The 17,346-nt window shown below is 46.3% G+C and overlaps 1 protein-coding gene across 2 annotated transcripts in view; it reads left to right on the top strand.

Moving 5' to 3' along the window:
• The window catches only part of LITAF (lipopolysaccharide induced TNF factor), a 34,494-nt gene extending 18,398 nt beyond the window's left edge, over positions 1–16,096 (top strand). For both annotated transcript variants that reach the window (XM_075899322.1, XM_006128499.3), the window contains exons 2-4: positions 13,104–13,342; positions 13,884–14,040; positions 14,629–16,096. In XM_075899322.1, the coding sequence (XP_075755437.1) occupies positions 13,120–13,342; positions 13,884–14,040; positions 14,629–14,737 (489 nt within the window). In that variant the 5' untranslated portion in view covers positions 13,104–13,119 and the 3' untranslated portion in view covers positions 14,738–16,096. The remainder of the gene's footprint in view (positions 1–13,103; positions 13,343–13,883; positions 14,041–14,628) is intronic.
• Positions 16,097–17,346: the final 1,250 nt, after the last annotated feature.

Genomic DNA, 17,346 nt, shown 5'->3' with positions numbered 1-17,346 from the left:
CTTCCCTAATGTAGACATGCTAGCTCGCTGGCCCACTGGGGAGGAATAACTTAGGGTATGTCTACACTACAGCGCTAATTCGAACTAACTTAGTTAATTTGGCTGCACTTGCCGCAGGCTGCCATCTGGGGGGGGTCAATTAGGGGGCTGTCAGGATCCAGGAGACACTGCAGGAGAGCTTCCACCTTGAGGACCCCCCAGAGCCACCCCAGTCCTCCCCATCGGGGTCTTGTACCCCATTCCTCCCTCACCTCCTTCCACTTACCCCTCCCTAGCTCCTCTTCCTGATGTAAAAAATAAAGGATACGTGTGTTCAAAAATAGAAACTCTTTATTTAACAAAACTTGGGATGGGGGGGGGGGGGAGAATTAACCTCTGGGGAGACTGGGAAAAGGAGATGGGAGAGGGGAAGAGAGAGGGTGGGAGAGGGGAGGGGGAAACCTGGGAGGAGGGAGCTGGAAAAAGGAAGCCAGGGGAAGAAGGAGGAGTGGAAGTATAAAACTATGGTACGCCATATCTTCAGTACTGTGTACAGATGTGGTAGCCTCACCTCAAAAGAGATGTTTTGGTCTTGGAAAGGTTCAGAAAAGGGCAACTACAATGATTAGGGGTTTGGAACAGGTCCCATATGAAGAGATGCTAAAAAGACTGGGGTTTTTTTTCAGCTTAGAAAAGAGGAGACTGAGGGGGGATATGATAGAGGTCTATAAAATCATGAGTGGTGTGGAGAGGGTGCATAAAGAAAAGTTCTTCATTAGTTCCCATAATAGAAGGACTAGAGGACACCAAATGAAATGAATGGGTAGCAGGATTCAAACTAATAATAGAAAGTTCTTCTTCACAAAGCAAATAGTCAACCTGTGGAACTCCTTGCCACAGGAGGCTGTTAAGGCTAGAACTATATCTGAGTTTAAAGGTAAGTTAAATAAAGTCATGGAGGTTGGGTCCATGGAGTGCTATTAGCCAGGGGGTAGGAACGGTGTCCCTGGCCTCTGTTTGCGGAAGGCTGGAGATGGATGGCACGAGACAAATGGCTTGGTTATTGTCTTCCGTCCATCCCCTCGGGGGTAGCTGGTATTGGCCACTGTTGGCAGACAGGCTACTGGGCTAGATGGACCTTTGGTCTGACCCAGTACGGCCATTCTTATGTTCTAAGCTCAGGGTCGGAGGTCTCACTGGACCACCTTGATTTTCATGCAAACCTGCTCCTGGGTTCGCATGTGGCCTTTGGTGACCAGGCTGACAGCTATCCTGCCCTAGATGGCCACTTTCCTGTGCCTAGTGCGGAGGTCGTGGATGTTGGTGGCCTCCCCCCCAAACCTGGATGAGGTCCACGATCTCCGCACTAGACCAGGCGGGTGCCCGCCTCTTGCGGCCCTGGGCAGACTCCTGGGAGCCACCGGCCTGGTCCCGGGCAGAGGCGGAGGGCTGGGTGGCAGCGGGTGGATGGCTCATGCCGTGCAGCAGCACAAGCATCGTGGCCAGTCCATGGCCCTTTAAGGGCTCTGTGGGTAGAAGAGTTTCCCTGGTTTGACCCAGAGTGGCCACCAGGGCAAGCTGGGAAGGTCTAGCCTCCCACTATTTCGAATTAAGTGGCTACACAGCCCTTAATTCGAACTAGGCATTAGTCCTCGTAGAATGAGGTTTACCTAGTTGGAATTAAGTGCTCCGCTAGTTTGAATTAAGTTCAAACTAGCGGTTTGTATGTGTAGCGCCTATCAAAGTTAATTTGGCTGTTAGTTTGAATTAACTTTGTAGTGTAGACATACCCTTAGAAGGGCCCTTGTGAGGGGCTATATCGAAATAGCAGCAGTGGAGCATCGCACGTGCCTTATTTCAAAATAGCTATTTTTGAATAGGCGTTATTCCTTGTACATAGAAGTTTACACATTTTGGAATAAGCTGTCCTTTATTTTGAAGTTTCAAAGTAACTGAATGACTGCAGACACTCACATTATTTCGAAATAATGGTGCAGTGTAGATGCATCTCTAGCTAATATTCACCTTGGTGCCTGAAGTAATGTACATACATGCATAGAAATAGTATAATTATAAATACTAGCAATTTCACATGCATATTCCCAAAAGATATTGTGAAAAATCACACCATGTACCTGAGATGCTGTGTGCCAGCACCAGTGTGCATGTCTTCTCCTTCCACCCCCTCAAGTTTTATTATCTGTGTGACAGATGGAGGCAGAGCTATGGTGCTGTTTAGCCTAACAGGGCAAGGTTACTTAGATGTGCAGGTATGAGTGGGCCATTAGTCAAGGCATACTGGCTGCCACGCATTCAGGTTAGTGGGCTTCAGTGTTCCTTTGCAGTTAACTTTTTAATGTTCAAAAACCTGGTGTGTGCTTAGATGGTTTAAAGCCGTGGTTCCCAAACTTTTTGGCATCATGCCCCCCTTTTTGACTTTTGAAAAACCCTCAAGCCCCTCCCACCCAAAGAGCAGCAAAACTTTGGGGGGGGGGGGGAGGAAAAAAGGAACGGAACAGGGCAGCAAAACTTGATATGGGGGGGGAGGCTGGGTTGTCTCATGCGCCCCCTTCCCCCAGAATTTCTTCGTGCCCCCCAGTTTTGGAACCCATGGTTTAAAACATAATACAGGTTTTTTGGTTTGCAAATCTGTGAACTTTTTCCTCTGTTTTTATTTCTTATTCATAATATGGGAGGGTACCCTCTCTGCACTTTGCTCACGAGGTTATAGCACTCTTCTGAACACCAGTTTAAAAATTCCTTTCAGTTGGTGTAGACTGATTCTTTTCTCTTAGAAGGCATGTAATAGTAATATTTTTCAGGTATGGGCTGATTAACACAGAAAATTCAGGCTGTTACTTTCTTCAAATTACATGGAAAATATAGTTGACTCTTTTCTAGTACAGTGATGAAATGGATATTTGTAGATCAACATGCTTAATTACTCATTTCCCCTCAGATAGTACTAGAAAATTTACCTGATGTTGCTTGGGTCCTTAGCTCAATTGTTTTCTTCATTTTAAATCAATTGCTCTGGGGGAGGGGGCAGAGTGGGAATGAGGGGTTGAGTATGCATGTTACCCTGGGGAGAGAGGACTAGCCCAGCGTGCTCTCGCTGTAGCAGCTTGTGGCTAGGTGAAAAGTGCTTCTCCGTGGCTGCTGCTGCTCCAGTGGGCACACCCTAGGGAAAGAGTATGGTTTATAGTCTGGGCTGCTTCAGAGCCAAGACCAAAATAACGCTGGTGGTAGAACTCAATATGCTGATAATGCCCAAATCAGTGCCACCCCAAAAGATAGGCTCCAAGCAATCGTTGACATTTTGGCCATGGCCTTATGCAGGTTGGGACTGACTCTCCATGCATGAAAGACCAAGGTTCTCTTTCAGCCAACACCCACAATACTGTTATCCGAACCAGCAGTCACTGCAGGTAACCAAGTGCTGAAGCATATCAGCAGCTTCCCTTATCTTGGGATAAGGGTTATCCCAAGAAACATTGCTGAATGGAGCTGAAGCCTGGACTCCCTATAGGTGAGACATTAAAGATCTGGAGAAATTCCACCAGAAGTATCTGAGGAGAATATTGGGCATCACATGGCCAGACAGACTGACTGCTGTTAGTGTCCTCGCTGAGGCTGATTCTTGCAGCATTGAGGCAATAGTCGCCCATAGGCAGCTATCATGGTCTGTTCACATGGTCAGGATGCCTGACACACAGGATGCCTAAACAGATTTTCTACACTCAACTGAGGACCAGCGTCTAAGAGGAAATCTCCCTCGATTTGAGGGATCCCAGAAAGAGATGGTTTATGAGAAGCAATCGCATTCTAGGCAGATCCTATTTTCCTGGCACAACCAAACCCTGGTACCCTGACTTGCTTTTTGTTACAAAAGGAAGTTGTATACCTAATTTGGTGGTCCAAACAGATGGAAGTCTCAAATCTATAGTAGATTCAGTCTGTTTATGGAATGTGAGTTACCGTATATTCCGGCGTACAAGACGACCTCTGAAGTTAAAAAACATCCCCCAAAAATCGGGGGTCGTCTTGTACGCCGGATGCCCCGCCGCCGGAGTCCCTCCGCGGCTTTGAAAGCCTCGGGGGAAGCCGGCGGCGGGGCATCCCAGGCGTGCATGGGCTGCCCCCCCTCCAGAGCCCCTCCGCGGCTTTGAAAGCCTCGGGGGAAGCCGGCGGCGGGGCATCCCAGGCGCGCATGGGCTGCCCCCCCGCCGGAGCCCCTCCGCGGCTTTGAAAGCCTCGGGGGAAGCCGGCGGCAGGGCATCCCAGGCGCGCATGGGCTGCCCCCCCTCCGGAGCCCCTCCGCGGCAGCGCGGAGGGGCTCCGGCGGGGGGGCAGCCCATGCGCGCCTGGGATGCCCCGCCGCCGGCTTCCCCCGAGGCTTTCAAAGCCGCGGAGGGGCTCCGGCGGGGGGGGGGGGGGGGGCAGCCCAGGCGCTCCTGGCGGCTTTGCTCCCGGTGCCTCTGGTCTGCTGGGTACCATCTCCAGCAGACCAGGAAAACCGGGAGCAAAGGAGGCGGGGGGCGCTGGGGTATAAGATGAAACCCTATCTTTTAATTTAAAAAGATAGGGGGTCGTCTTATACGCCCAGTCGCCCTATACGCCGGAAAATACGGTAGGTGAAACGAGGTTTACCAGAGCGGTCCACAAAGGTTTCCCTTGTCAACCGCAGTGCGTCTAGACCCAGGTGCTAAACCCAATGCGCCCACCAGGTGCTCGGGGCTGGCCTGGCCCCGGGCACATGGCGCACGGGCGCTTGCGGGGGGAGCACGCGCGGCCCTCGGCGGGGGGGGGGGGGGGAGCGCCGGCCCCGGGCGCGCGGCGGGCAAATGGCCACGCCCCCTGGCGCCCGACAACCTAAAAAGGTTGGGGACCACTGGTTTAGACTGTCCCGCTGTGCTGGATCAGCTGATCATTGGCACAGCGCAGCAGCAATGTTTATTTTAATGAAGCGGGGATTATTTAAATCCTCGCTTCTTTGCCTATGCCAAATAAACTATTTTACATGGCTCCGTCGACGGAGCCATGTAGTCTAGACATAGCCCATATATATGATTTCAGTTCTATTTAAAAATTGCTCTATCCTACATTGCATTATGGTATTGTACTCCGCACATTGTTTCAGGAGTCACTTCCATTCCTATAAAAGAAACTGATTCTTTGAAATACAGAGTCCCATTGTCTCCAGTGAGATTGATTAAAAGGTTTGCAGGATTAAGTTGTAGATTCATAAATTATTCTTGATGAAATTGACCATACCTGAGCTGTAGGATCAGGAGTTTCATTTGAATAAAGGTGGGCAGATGTGTGAAATATGTTCCTCATCTTAGCAAAGATCTTTACAGATTCCAGAGGCAGCTGACTTAAGGCCTTCTGTGTCTGGCATTATAATACAACAAATAATCTAGTAGCACCTTAAAGACTAACAAAACATGTAGATGGTATCATGAGGATCCTGTCATCTGAAGAAGTGGGTTGTGCCCATGAAAGCTCATGTTACCATCTACATCAGTGGTCTCCAACCTTTTTACACCCAAGATCACTTTTTAAATGACAGACCAAGCCAAGATCTACCGCCCTGCCCCTTCCTTGAAGCTCAGCGAGGGTGCACCACACTCCACATGGGCTGGCGCAGAGGAGAAGCTGCCTGGCCAGCAGGCTGTGGCCTTCAGCCCGGAGGAGGCTGAACTACGCTCCAGCTGATTGGGCGGCTTCCCCTCTGCGCCTGCCCACGTGGAGCTTGGTGCACCCTGGCTGAGCGCCATGGCCAGCTGGCTGGGAAGTCGATTCTCTTTGCTCCCGCCCGACTGCCCTGCATTCAGCCGGGAAAGCTTGCTCCAGCACAGCTGGAGCCTGACGCAGCCTCCCTGGACTGAGTGCAGGGCAGCCGGGCTGTAGGGAAGAGAAGCAGCTGCCCAGCCAGCTGGCCATGGCGCTCAGCCAGCGTGCACCAAGCTCCACGTGGGCAGGTGCAGAGGAGAAGCCGCCGATCAGCTGGAGCACGGGGCAGCCTCTTTCAGCTGAAAGCCATAGTCAGCTGGTTGGGGTGTTTCTGCCCTCCTGACCTCCCAGCTCCCACCATTCCTCACAGCTACTCACCTGTGGTGTTGCTCGGTGAGTAGCTGCTCCTCAAACAAGGAAATCTAATGTAAATGTACTGCGCAGGCGTGCAGTTCAGAGAGGGCTCAAGAGCTACTCTTAGAACCCCTGAGATCTACCGGTAGATCACGATCTACTGGTTGGTGACCACGGATCTACATGTTTTGTTAGTCTTTAAGGTGCTACTAGACTATTTGTTTAAGTTTTTCTTGTTACTGACTAACTCTGCTACCCTGCTGAAGCTTTTGGCATTATAATCTGTCACCCACAAAACTGGAAAATGAGGCATTTGCTGTTCCAATTCCAGTTAACAAAATGCATGTTAGACTAGTTTGGCTGCAAAGAAAAATTCTGTACACGTTTAGGACACCTGGTTTAGCATTGTCTAGCTGCCCAACTGGGCTGACATCAGAATCCAGATATCATCTGATCAGTGCAAGCAGAGGCATTCCTCTAATGTTTGGGACTTGATGTGATGCAGTATGAACATTGATAATTCAGACCAATAGAGAAAAACCGAATAAAAACCACTGTATAAATCACCTTAATTCCCTGCACTCCTCCCCTCTTGATTGAGTCCTGACCAACACAACACAGTCATGTGAATAAAGCCTTTGTTGTTTTGCATATGTGTTCCGCAGTTAAAGCCGTATAAAGAATGAATATCCTCCCTAGCGCTGTTTTGTTTAAGGAGAAGTGCCCAGCCCCATTCTTGCCTCCCCCCAAAAGGGAAGGCCAGCCCTTTCCGGTTCCTCGCATTCACTAACATTTCTTGCTGGCATAGCATCATGGTACATGGCTCCCTGCTTGCACACCTGCTTCTAAGTCAAGCTTCATGAATAAACTCCAAGAAACATATGCCTATTTTGAGGCACTGAGATTGTGGGGTTTTTTTTATGGTCTGTCCTTTCAGTCTTGATTGATATTTACTACCAGGGAATTCATTTTTGTCACCATAAGCAAGAATTCAAAATGGCATTGGTTTAACTAAAGGTGTGTGGTGTTTTATTGACTGACTTAAGGCAATGTCTACACTGCCATTTTACTGCACTGCAACTTTTTGGCTCAGCGATGTGAAAAACACACTCTCCCTGAGTGCAGCAAGTAAAGTGCCAGTGTAAACAGACTCCTGGCACTGGGAGCCCTGTTCCTTGCTTATGTGGTTTACATAGCTCTCTCCCAGTGCAGTGGCATGTTGTAAGTGTAGATTTAACATGCTGCTTAGCTGTTCTTGTTTTACAGAGGCAATTGTGTGTGGACACTTGTTTAACTTGAGCCCGGTTGCTACAAGCTAGGCTTGAATGCAGTTTAATGCTCAGTCAGGGTTTTTCATTTTTTTCCGCATTTTTTCGTCTAAACCAATGCAACTTTTGAACTTTAAGCCAACTTTGAATATAGGCAAGGCCCCTGAAAGACTCAAGCAGACGAAGCAGCTTCTGTTTATGTGTCTGAAGTCCCAGTAATGGAGAACAATAAACAGAATAAAAACATAATACTTAAATGTCATTGGCACTTATCTACTAAAGGCTTACTTAGTCATGAAGAGCTGTTTCTGAGACACTCCATATATGAACGCTCTTATTCTGGAATAAACTGGCCTTATTTGTGATTAAGGGTTTTTTCAGTGAAGTGGTGTTTTTTCCCTCTCTCCGAAAAGACTTTGTATGCTGGTTTTAGATAAGGAGCTTCCTCTCCAAAATATAAATAACTCTTAAAATGTTGTTCTAATTCAGCAAGATTATGTAGGACCTGATTTTTAACATGCCTTGGCTTTATTTTTGAACAGCGGTTAATTAAAACCTCTCTCCTATTTCTCCCATGCACCTCAACTACCTTCATCTTCACTTCTCACAATCCTGCTTCCATTTCCACTTCCGGAGTAGTTGCTCAAGGCCTTGCTGACCTTTAACAGAAAAGGGAAAAAATAAAAAGATCTTCCCATGTTATGTCCTAGAATGCCCATGCACTGTCTAAGCCAGGGGTCAGCAATCTTTTTAAAGCAGAGCCCAACTACATCAAAATTCAGAACAAGTGGTCAACAGAGAGCTGTATAAGAATACTCATTTGCATGACTGAAAATATATAACATGCTATTGATAATTGACATGATTAATAGCATAAATGAAATGTACACTCAGGCTTATTTAATGGGACTTCTGCTGCTGCATCTTTTCACACATTTTGTGATATTTACATCATAACTGGTCAAATCCAACTTCATGCATACATTTAGGCTACATCTACATTGGCAGCTTCTTCTGCAAGAACTCTTTTGCAGAAGAGTTCTTGTGCAAAAACTCTTCCACAAGAGAGCATCTACACTGCCATATGCTTTTGCACAAGAGCATCCATGGCAGTGTAGACACTCTTCCGCAAGAAAGCTCTGATGGCCATTTTAACCATAGGGGCTGCTTGCGCAAGAAATTCATGTTACCTGTCTACACTGGCCTCTTCTGGAAGAACTCTTGCATAAGAGGGCTTATTCCTTGTGGGGAGAGGAATAACTCTTCCGGAAGAAGCCCTGTTTTACAATGCTAGATTGTAAATTTACTTCTGGAAGAATGCTCGTGCAGTGTAGATAACTGGCAAATTTTTGTGGAAGAACAGCTGTTCTTCTGCAAGAAGCTACCAGTGTAGACGTAGCCTTAGGTTGTCTTCTATCAATCTTACGCCAGGGGACGGGTGATGTGGGGGTGCAGGACTCTGCAAGTGTGGGGTATGAGAGGCTCAAGGCAGGGGAGCGTTCAGGTGTGTATGATGGGCTCAGGCTTGGTGTGGAGTGTTTGTTCAGGAGTTTTATGATGCTGTGGCCAGATGGGGGCTGGGCCCCAATTGGAGGCTTGTTGGCTGGACTTAACATTCATTTTTAAATAAAGTATGTGCAACACAAAAGGTTTTAACGTTGACTTGATTTATGGCTGGCGTGGGGAACCTTTTTTGGGTCGGGGCCCACTGACCCACAGAAAAATCAGTCGGGGGCCACACGAGTGAGAAGGGGGGGGAACCCTCCAGAACACCCCAACTGAAACACCTCACTCCCCTGGTGCTCCAGCCCCATAGAGTGGATTTTGTGAGCCTCTCTCCCTCCTCCACCCCGCCCCAGGCTCTGGGGTGGGGCAAAAAATGAGGGGTGGGGGGGGGGGGAGAGAAACAGGATTGCCAGTGAATGGGATAGGGATGGGAGTGCAGAATCTGGGTCAGAGGAGATGGGATGTAGGAGGGCGTGAAGGTGCGAGCTCTGGCTTGGGGGCAGGAGCAGGCTGGAGAGAGGTTGCCTGGCAAGGGGGCAGGAGTGGCCAGGGGGTTCCTGGGCAGAGGGTGGGGAGCATTTTGCCAGGTGTGTTTTGGCCCGCAGGTGTCTGGAGGTAGGGTGAGGAGACACTTTTTTCACACTGCATGGCAGGCAGGCCTCCTGCTGCTGTTGTTCCACGAGGGATTCACAAGGGAAGCCTCCAGAGAAGTGTTTTCCCATTGCTTGTTTCCTGCATGCAGAGGGATGGAAAAGAGCAGCACACAGACACTTTTTGTTCTGCTTGTTCCCTGAACATTGGGTCAGAGGGGGAGGCTCGGGGTTTTGCCCCCCCCCCCCCACATCTGCAAGAAGCTGGCGTTCCAATTTTGCAGAGGACCATAAGACTCTAGCACCAGCACTGACTCCTTGCTGTGGGGAGAGCAAGGGGAGGCTCCAGAAGAGCGATATCTAGCTCTCCCTAGTGAGCCATATTTGGCTCGCGAGCCTTAGGTTGCCAACTCCTGGTCTAAGCAGTGCTGAGCACTGGTAGACTGTATTAGTAACTAGCTGGAGTTACCTGGTATTGCTCGGGGCCGGTGGTGGGGTCCTGCCAGGGGTGCCCTGTGTGAAGGGTGGGCGGGAGGGGGCAAGCACGGGACCAAGGGTGGGTGGGGCGGCCCATCTTGCGCATGGGGCTGCAGGTGCTGCTGGGGGCAACAACCCCCACTGCCCACCCCAAAACTTTCACCCCGCTACCTGCCGCACTAGGGGCTCCCCGCCATGTGACCAGGAAGCTGCACCAGACCCTAGGCTGCTCCCAGCACCGTGGCCGCTGCCTCCCCATTGGGAATTGCCCCATAGCACCTGCAACCGCCCCCTAGCGGTGGCTGCAAGCTCGAGCCCACCACTCAGCAACCCTTGGGCCCCGCCGGAGGGGAGGGGCCCAGGCCGAGTACATCGGGGTGGGAGGGAGGAGGGCGATCCCCCTCCCCGGATGCGCCTGTGAAGTGGAACAGCCTGGTAGAGGCAAGTGGGCCAGCTGCCGCATGGAGCACCACCCCTCCCCTTGCTCCTCTGTGAGTGACTAAGGGTATGTCTAGACTACCTAGTTTTGTCGACAAAAGTGGACTTTTGTCGACAAAACTATACCAGCGTCTACACTACCGCTGAGTTCTGTCGACATAATGTCGACAGAACTCAGCAGTTTTGTCGACACTGGTAAACCTCATTTTACGAGGCATAACACCTTCTGTCGACAGAAGGTGTTATTGCCTGTAACATTGCGTCCAGACTATGGAGTTCTGTCGACAAAGCAACTTGCTTTGTCGATAGAACTCAATGTGTCTGGACGCTCTTTGTCGACGGAAGTTTTGTCGAAAGTATCTGTCGACAAAACGCGGTAGTCTAGACGTACCCTTAGTGAGTGACTGTCCCCACCGCTTCCCCCGGGAAGCTGCTTCTCCCTGCACTGGCAAAAGTACCTTAAAACCTTCTTCTGGAGGAAAGGTTACCCCATGCAAAGTTTGGTTGCGGTAGCTCTTATAGTGCCCAAGTTATAAGTGCAGAAACATACAAACATTCTCCTTTATATATTAGATTCACGTGGTAGCCTCAATCTAGTTTTAGCTGAGATGTAATGTTGAAAGTGCTGTTGAAACTACTGCCATGAGCTTAGCGTTCTAATTAGCATCTGATCCTGATTTGAATTAGTGTCAGCTACTTTATTGACTTTTTTCGGTTAACATCAGATTATCCAATTGGCCAGTTTCAGAAGTAGGAAGGTCTCTTAACAATAGGCATGTAAAATTTGTAAGTTTATAGTGCTGAATGAAGAATATTTTTATCTACACAAATATCGGGCAGGCAGTGGAAGAATTCTTGGCCTCACAAGGGTGATACAGAACTCTGTCTCGCATGACAGATGACCAAAGAGGGTGAGCGTCAATTTTCTTTTCTGGAAATCAAATTGTGTTATGTAACTTAGCATGTGGCTAAACTTAAATTACTATAGCGGCACAAATTCAGTGTAGACACGCCATACATTGACATGGAACAAATATAGGCTAGAAGGCTGGCATGGCTGGGATGTTTGATGTAATAGATGAGTCTTTAGAAATCTTTGAAAGGAGGGAGAAGACTCTCTTAACACTTAGGTGTTTATATTAGCAGTTTCATTGGTAAAACTGGTGGTTAGGTATGGCAGGGGCTGATTGATGCATGTTCTCACAAAAGTGTCCGTGCGGGCTAGGTATGTTAAATATCAATTAATTGAATACTTGAGTAAACTCATGAATTCTTATTGGTTAGTTGACTATTCTATAGTCCCCCGGGGGCGGGGCTGGTAGCCAGTGCACTCCAACCTCACTCCTGAGGAGTCAAGCTGATAGATGCAGCAGCCCGTCTAGGTGATGTCTGAGCTCCTGGACCCAGTGCAAACCGAAACAGAGTTTGGCTGCCTCCCTGCCTGGCTCCTAATACACTGAAAATGTAGAGCCACAGCAGGGATAGGTCCTGGACCTGGCACAAGCCAAGACTGAGCCAGGTTGCCTGCCCAGCTTCTAATACACTTGAAATGCAGAGCTGCAGTGGGGTAGGTCCCAGACCTGTCGCAAGCCAAGAGTGAGCTGTGCTGCTGGCCAGCCTGCTAAAAAATTTACTGGCTGTGGGGGGTGGGTGGGGAGGGAAATGCATGTAGTCTATAGCATTAACGTATAAGCTTTTGCTTATCGATTAATCAACTTCGTACACTATTACCTCCTGTGCTATTTTGCCAGGAGAGCATTTCCTGCTGACCTAGACCATCTCAATGAGTGGTAACTAATTATGGTGGTAGGAGGGTTCTCACCTGACAGCATAGAGTGGCTACACAAGAGGTTTTAATAGTTCTGCAGCAGTACAGCTGTGCTGCTTGAAGCTCCGTAGTGTAGATATTGCCATTGTGTAGGGCCAGCATGAAAAGGAGGTGGGGGAGTGGTAAAGGTGTACAGGGAAATAATTCCACATTCATGTAATAATCTTACTTTTATGACCGTCTGTTCCCATGGATATGATTGTTACAAGGTCATCATTTTCATACAAAATTCATGAGGTGGAGATTGAGTGAACAATCTAACTCTTGTTAATTGCTGCTTTAGCAAATGTGGTAAAATTGAAAACCTATGGAAGGTCAAAGATAATATTTTAAACATGATTTTTATGTAGCAGCTCTGGTATTGAGTTAAATCCTATGTGCTGAACATGTACTGCCTGGTTGATGGTTAACAATAGCCAGGTGTTGCTATCTTGTTATGATGTTGAAGATGCTGGATCTTTTACAACATATTCAATTGGAAAAATTAAGGAAGGCTGGGAAACTGTAAAGTTATTCTGGAAATCCTTTTTTGGATAAGGAGAGACACCATATAAATAAACTCTGAAGAACAAGTTTATAAATAAGAAAACAAACAAAAAGCCTGGTGATACTGCTTGCTCTGATTAAAGTGTTTGACTTTGTCTACACTTACAGTTGAAAATGCTGCTGTTTAAACAAAAAGTGCCTATGGCACATATCCTGGGGCAGAGCTCTCCCTGTGCTTTATGTAAACCACCTGTGCAAGGGAAGTAGCTAACAGCACTGTAGCCTGGTTCACTCGGATGCTCTACAGTGCTATAACTTGCTGTGCTCAGGGTGTGTGTGTTTTCACACCCATAGCCAGCATTTTCTGACTTGTTTATCTGGATGCATGCTGTACTGTAACTTTGTTTTCTGATTAGCTTGTACATTCTAACTTTCTTCCAGGTTTGTTTTAGACACAATGTCAGCTCCAGCACCCCATGTGCCAGCTCCAGGTGGCTACCCAATCTCATCAGCACCATCAGCACCCCCTACTTATGAAGAGACAACCGGAATCAACACTTACCCTCCAAATCTATATCCTGTCCAAGAATCTGAGCATGGACCGAATATGAAGGGCATGAATCCTCCTCCATATCATAGAATCATAGAACCTTCACGACCAGTTTCAGCTCCTAACCCAAGTAAGTCTGAAATACAATTAAGAGCTTTATATTTGTAGTTTCACCTTGGGGCATAATCACTGGTGCCACACAGACATAAAGTAAGGATAATGGAGAGATTTCTTTACTTGTCCCACTATATACATTTCATGGGCCAAGAGTGACCTGAAGCTTGCCTGTTTTATAGTTGCCATATCTGGCTTTCTATTGCTTAGAAGCAGGGGCAGCCTGTGCGTATAGGCCGACTTGGCCGTCACCTAGGGCGCCGCCTTCAATGGGGCACCCAATGATGATGATACACCATTGAGGGCCATGCAGGTGGGGGCGCTGATTTCACGTTCTGCCTGGGGTGCCAGCTGCCGGCAGCCTGCCTCAGGCCACCCCTGCTTAGAAGGCAAGTTGATTGATTCCTAGATCATAAGATACTGTTCCATTGATTGAAGTTGTTTCCCAAAACTGCAGTTTCCTTTCATCTTAATTCTGTATGTTGTGGTTCAGATGAGACCTCTTCTTTCCTTTTTTACACCTGGGGTAAATGGTGCATTTCTCTTTGCTTGCTCAGTTGCAGTTCAGACTGTGTACGTGCAGCAGCCTGTAATGTTTTATGATCGCCCAGTTCAGATGTGCTGCCTCTCCTGCAACAAGATGATAGTGACACGTCTGTCTCACAGTGCAGGAGCACTGACCTGGCTGTCATGTGGCAGCCTGTGCCTGCTGGGGTATGTTGATATTGCATGATTTCGTTTGTGAATCTCTCTACCCTTGTCATTTCCTTAGCTCAAAATAGCTGACAGGCGGCTCTGAAAGAGGGGTGGAGCCTACATCTTGTGATGCTCTCTCCTTACTTTGCCTTAGCTTGAAACCCACATCTTGTTTTATTAAACTATTAATGTAAAGCCTTTTAAATATGCTAATTATGTGGAGATAAGTTTCCGTTGAATGTATATTAACACTCCCATCTCCCACATGCACACACTGAGCACTCATTCAGAATCCCTTTGACCGTTAACATGTGGAATAAAAGAATCCCAGACATAACTGTCAGCAGCTTCTGTAAATTTACTGTCTGTCTTTACTTGGTGAGTGTGGCTAGCTACACTCCCTGTAAATGGCACACCTCAATGTTCAGTGGCTCTCACGTACACAACCCCTGCAGGGTTCACAAGCACTGCTTAAAAACCAGAGTGGAAGTACATTGCCAAACTCGGCTATGCTCTTCCTAGTACTGCGCCATCCCATTTTCATGGGCCGAATGTTACTTGCTGTGAATTGAAGGCAGTATGAAGGATGCTGTTTTGTCTTTGCAGGTGCATTGCTGGTTGCTGTTTCATCCCGTTTTGTATTGATGCCCTTCAAGATGTGGATCACTATTGTCCAAGCTGCCAAGCTCTCCTTGGTACCTATAAGCGCTTGTAAGCCATATCAAATTGAGTGAAGATGGACGTCCAGAATTGTTCAGCACCTTTTCAAGCTCTTTCGGAAGTTCATGAAGATCTGTGTTTATCGTCATTTGAATGGATCAAGATAATCTCACTATATTGTTTTTATTAGTAAGAATCTACTTAGGGGGACTCAGGACTGGCAGGGGATATAATCTGTCACTTCACAGCCACTTAAGTTGATATTGACCAAATGCTGTTTTTGTGTCTATGGTTTATGCAAAATAACTGATTGTGTGAGTCCAGTTAGTATGTGAGAGAGTTCTTTGTGCGCACTGTGACCTGAGCTGATCACGTCACCCTGAAGATCAAGGTCTGAACTGGTGTGCACACAAACTTACCTTTTCTCCCCTACAAGTGATGCCTCCAGAAAAGCACCAACGCATCTTGGTAGGGGCTGCCTATTCTGTGGCTGACTACAGTGAAGACCAGAATCCTTTTCAATCTGGCACCTTTTACATGCACTAAAATTCACTTTACATTTTTGTTTTAAAGTTGTGCCTTTAAAAAAACCAAACCAAAAATAGCCTGAAATTTGGCTTTTCTCTTAGGCTGCTTTATGAAGTCAAGCCTGCTTAGGCTACCATGTCAGATGGCTTTTCAACATAGTCTCCCAGTTTCCTTGTTGTTTGTGAGTTGTCAGACCTTTAGCATTGCAGAGTATTTTTGTGCAGGATTGTTTTATAGGTCTGTGTGCATATGTGTATATATATTTTTAACTGCTGAGTTATAAATCTGTGAAGATAGCTTTCTAGTGGAAATTATGATAGTTATGACTATCAGTGTTGTCTTTCCTATAATGTAACTATATGAGCCAAATGGTAATTCCTAAAAATACCCTCAGGCCTTTAATGTTATAAAAACTTGTATCCCATTTGCATAACTTTATAAAAAAAAAACCCTAAAACTCCCTTTTTACTTGCAATTGGTGTAATCTGATGATCACATCTTTTAATTAAGAAGGTGACTTTTTTTCCACTGAGTGAGCACTAGTTGGACAAGACTTGTATAGTGATATTTCAGATGAAAGAAAAGTTTCCAAAATGAAAGAATTTCCAGAGATTGATCACAGAAATTGGAGTTTGATTATCTGAAGCTTGAAGTACTATTTATGATTGCTGTAGACCTGTCTGATAGGGACTACAGTCTAATACTGTTCCTCGTGTGAAGTACAGCATGGCTTCACCACTGAAGGTTCAAATGTGTTTGCCTTAATTTAGCTGAATGTCTGTTTAAAAAAGCAACATTAAAAATTGAGTTTTAAATATAGGCTATGATTCTAAAATTGTATTAACCTATGTAAACAATAAACATTGCAACTATCATTCTTTAAAAATGTGTCTCTCTCTAAATATTTGGAATAGAGGTAACTTTTTTCCAAAAACATTATACCTCTTAATATTGAAATGCAGGGGCTGTTCTACAGATACAAATAAGCACATATATAGTTGATTCATTTCTTTTTCCTTAAACTGTTCATGGTTCTTATGAACCCCCCCGGCCCTCCCAAAATAAAAGCATTGTTATAAGAACTTCCTTCTGTATTTAGGAACAAAGTTTTCAGGTCTGATATTTAGCTGTACCACAAGAATTTACCTAGTAGGTAATTGGTAGCAAAATAATGGAAATAAAATAGTTCCAAGTTTCTATGTATGTTAGCACTCCCTGTAATACACTATCTGTAGTCATAAGTTAAACTAAAGAAAATCAAAGCTTGATGATAGCAATACCCAATAGTGCCAGAAGCATCAGTAGGGGGTGACTTCTGCTTTCCACAGTAGTTTTATGCAACCCAGTGGATCTGCTTACCTACTTCTTGCAGTTTTCTGTCAATTTATATTAACACCCCGCACACAGGTTATATTGAATGTAACATGCAAATGGAATAGTTTCTGGGTCTCATCTATGAGGAGGAACTTGAACTCCTTGCAGTTCAGCAGGGTATGAGACCGCTTGCCCTAGAGCATTTTGCAGGATATGGATCTAAAGCTGCTATACTAACTTGATTTCTGCATTACAGAAATCGCAATCGGGCTATTGATAGTTACTTTATGCAAGCATTAGTTAATCCTCATAACCTCACATGTCACAATGACACATGCTATTATTTTATCAATATCTCAAAATGCAAATCTTGGGCTCAGTATGTTTGAGACCAGATGGAACAACAAATCAGGTAATCTGTTTTATTAACTTCATTCATTTGCATAAGAGACAGATTTAATTGCACCTCTCTTTGGTCATATCACTCCTTTTCCATGTAAGCAGCCCTATGTATCTGTTGTTCTTTTGTAGAATACATTGTCTAATAATTACTCACCTAAGATGTGCTATCCCTACATAGTGGCATCATGGAAAGTCTGAGTTGATAGTGTTGCAATGCTTCCTCATAAGGCTCAGAGTGTGGGTTTTGTTTAGGGTGGGTTTTGTCACATCTTTTGTCCTGTCAGAACCAGAATAAGATTCTTAGTGTGGGAGGAGTCTGAGCTTTATTTAGACTTGTGAAACCACCTGCAAAAGCCATCTACTTCCTCTTTTAAGCCTTTGTTCTGAGCATTACTGCTTAAGTATTGTTTCTTGTGTACG

This window comes from Pelodiscus sinensis, chromosome 16 (assembly GCF_049634645.1).
Source record: "Pelodiscus sinensis isolate JC-2024 chromosome 16, ASM4963464v1, whole genome shotgun sequence".
Taxonomy (NCBI): Eukaryota; Metazoa; Chordata; order Testudines; family Trionychidae; genus Pelodiscus; species Pelodiscus sinensis.
The sequence above is the reverse complement of the archived record's forward strand: the minus strand, read 5'-3'. Positions and strand labels throughout refer to the sequence as shown.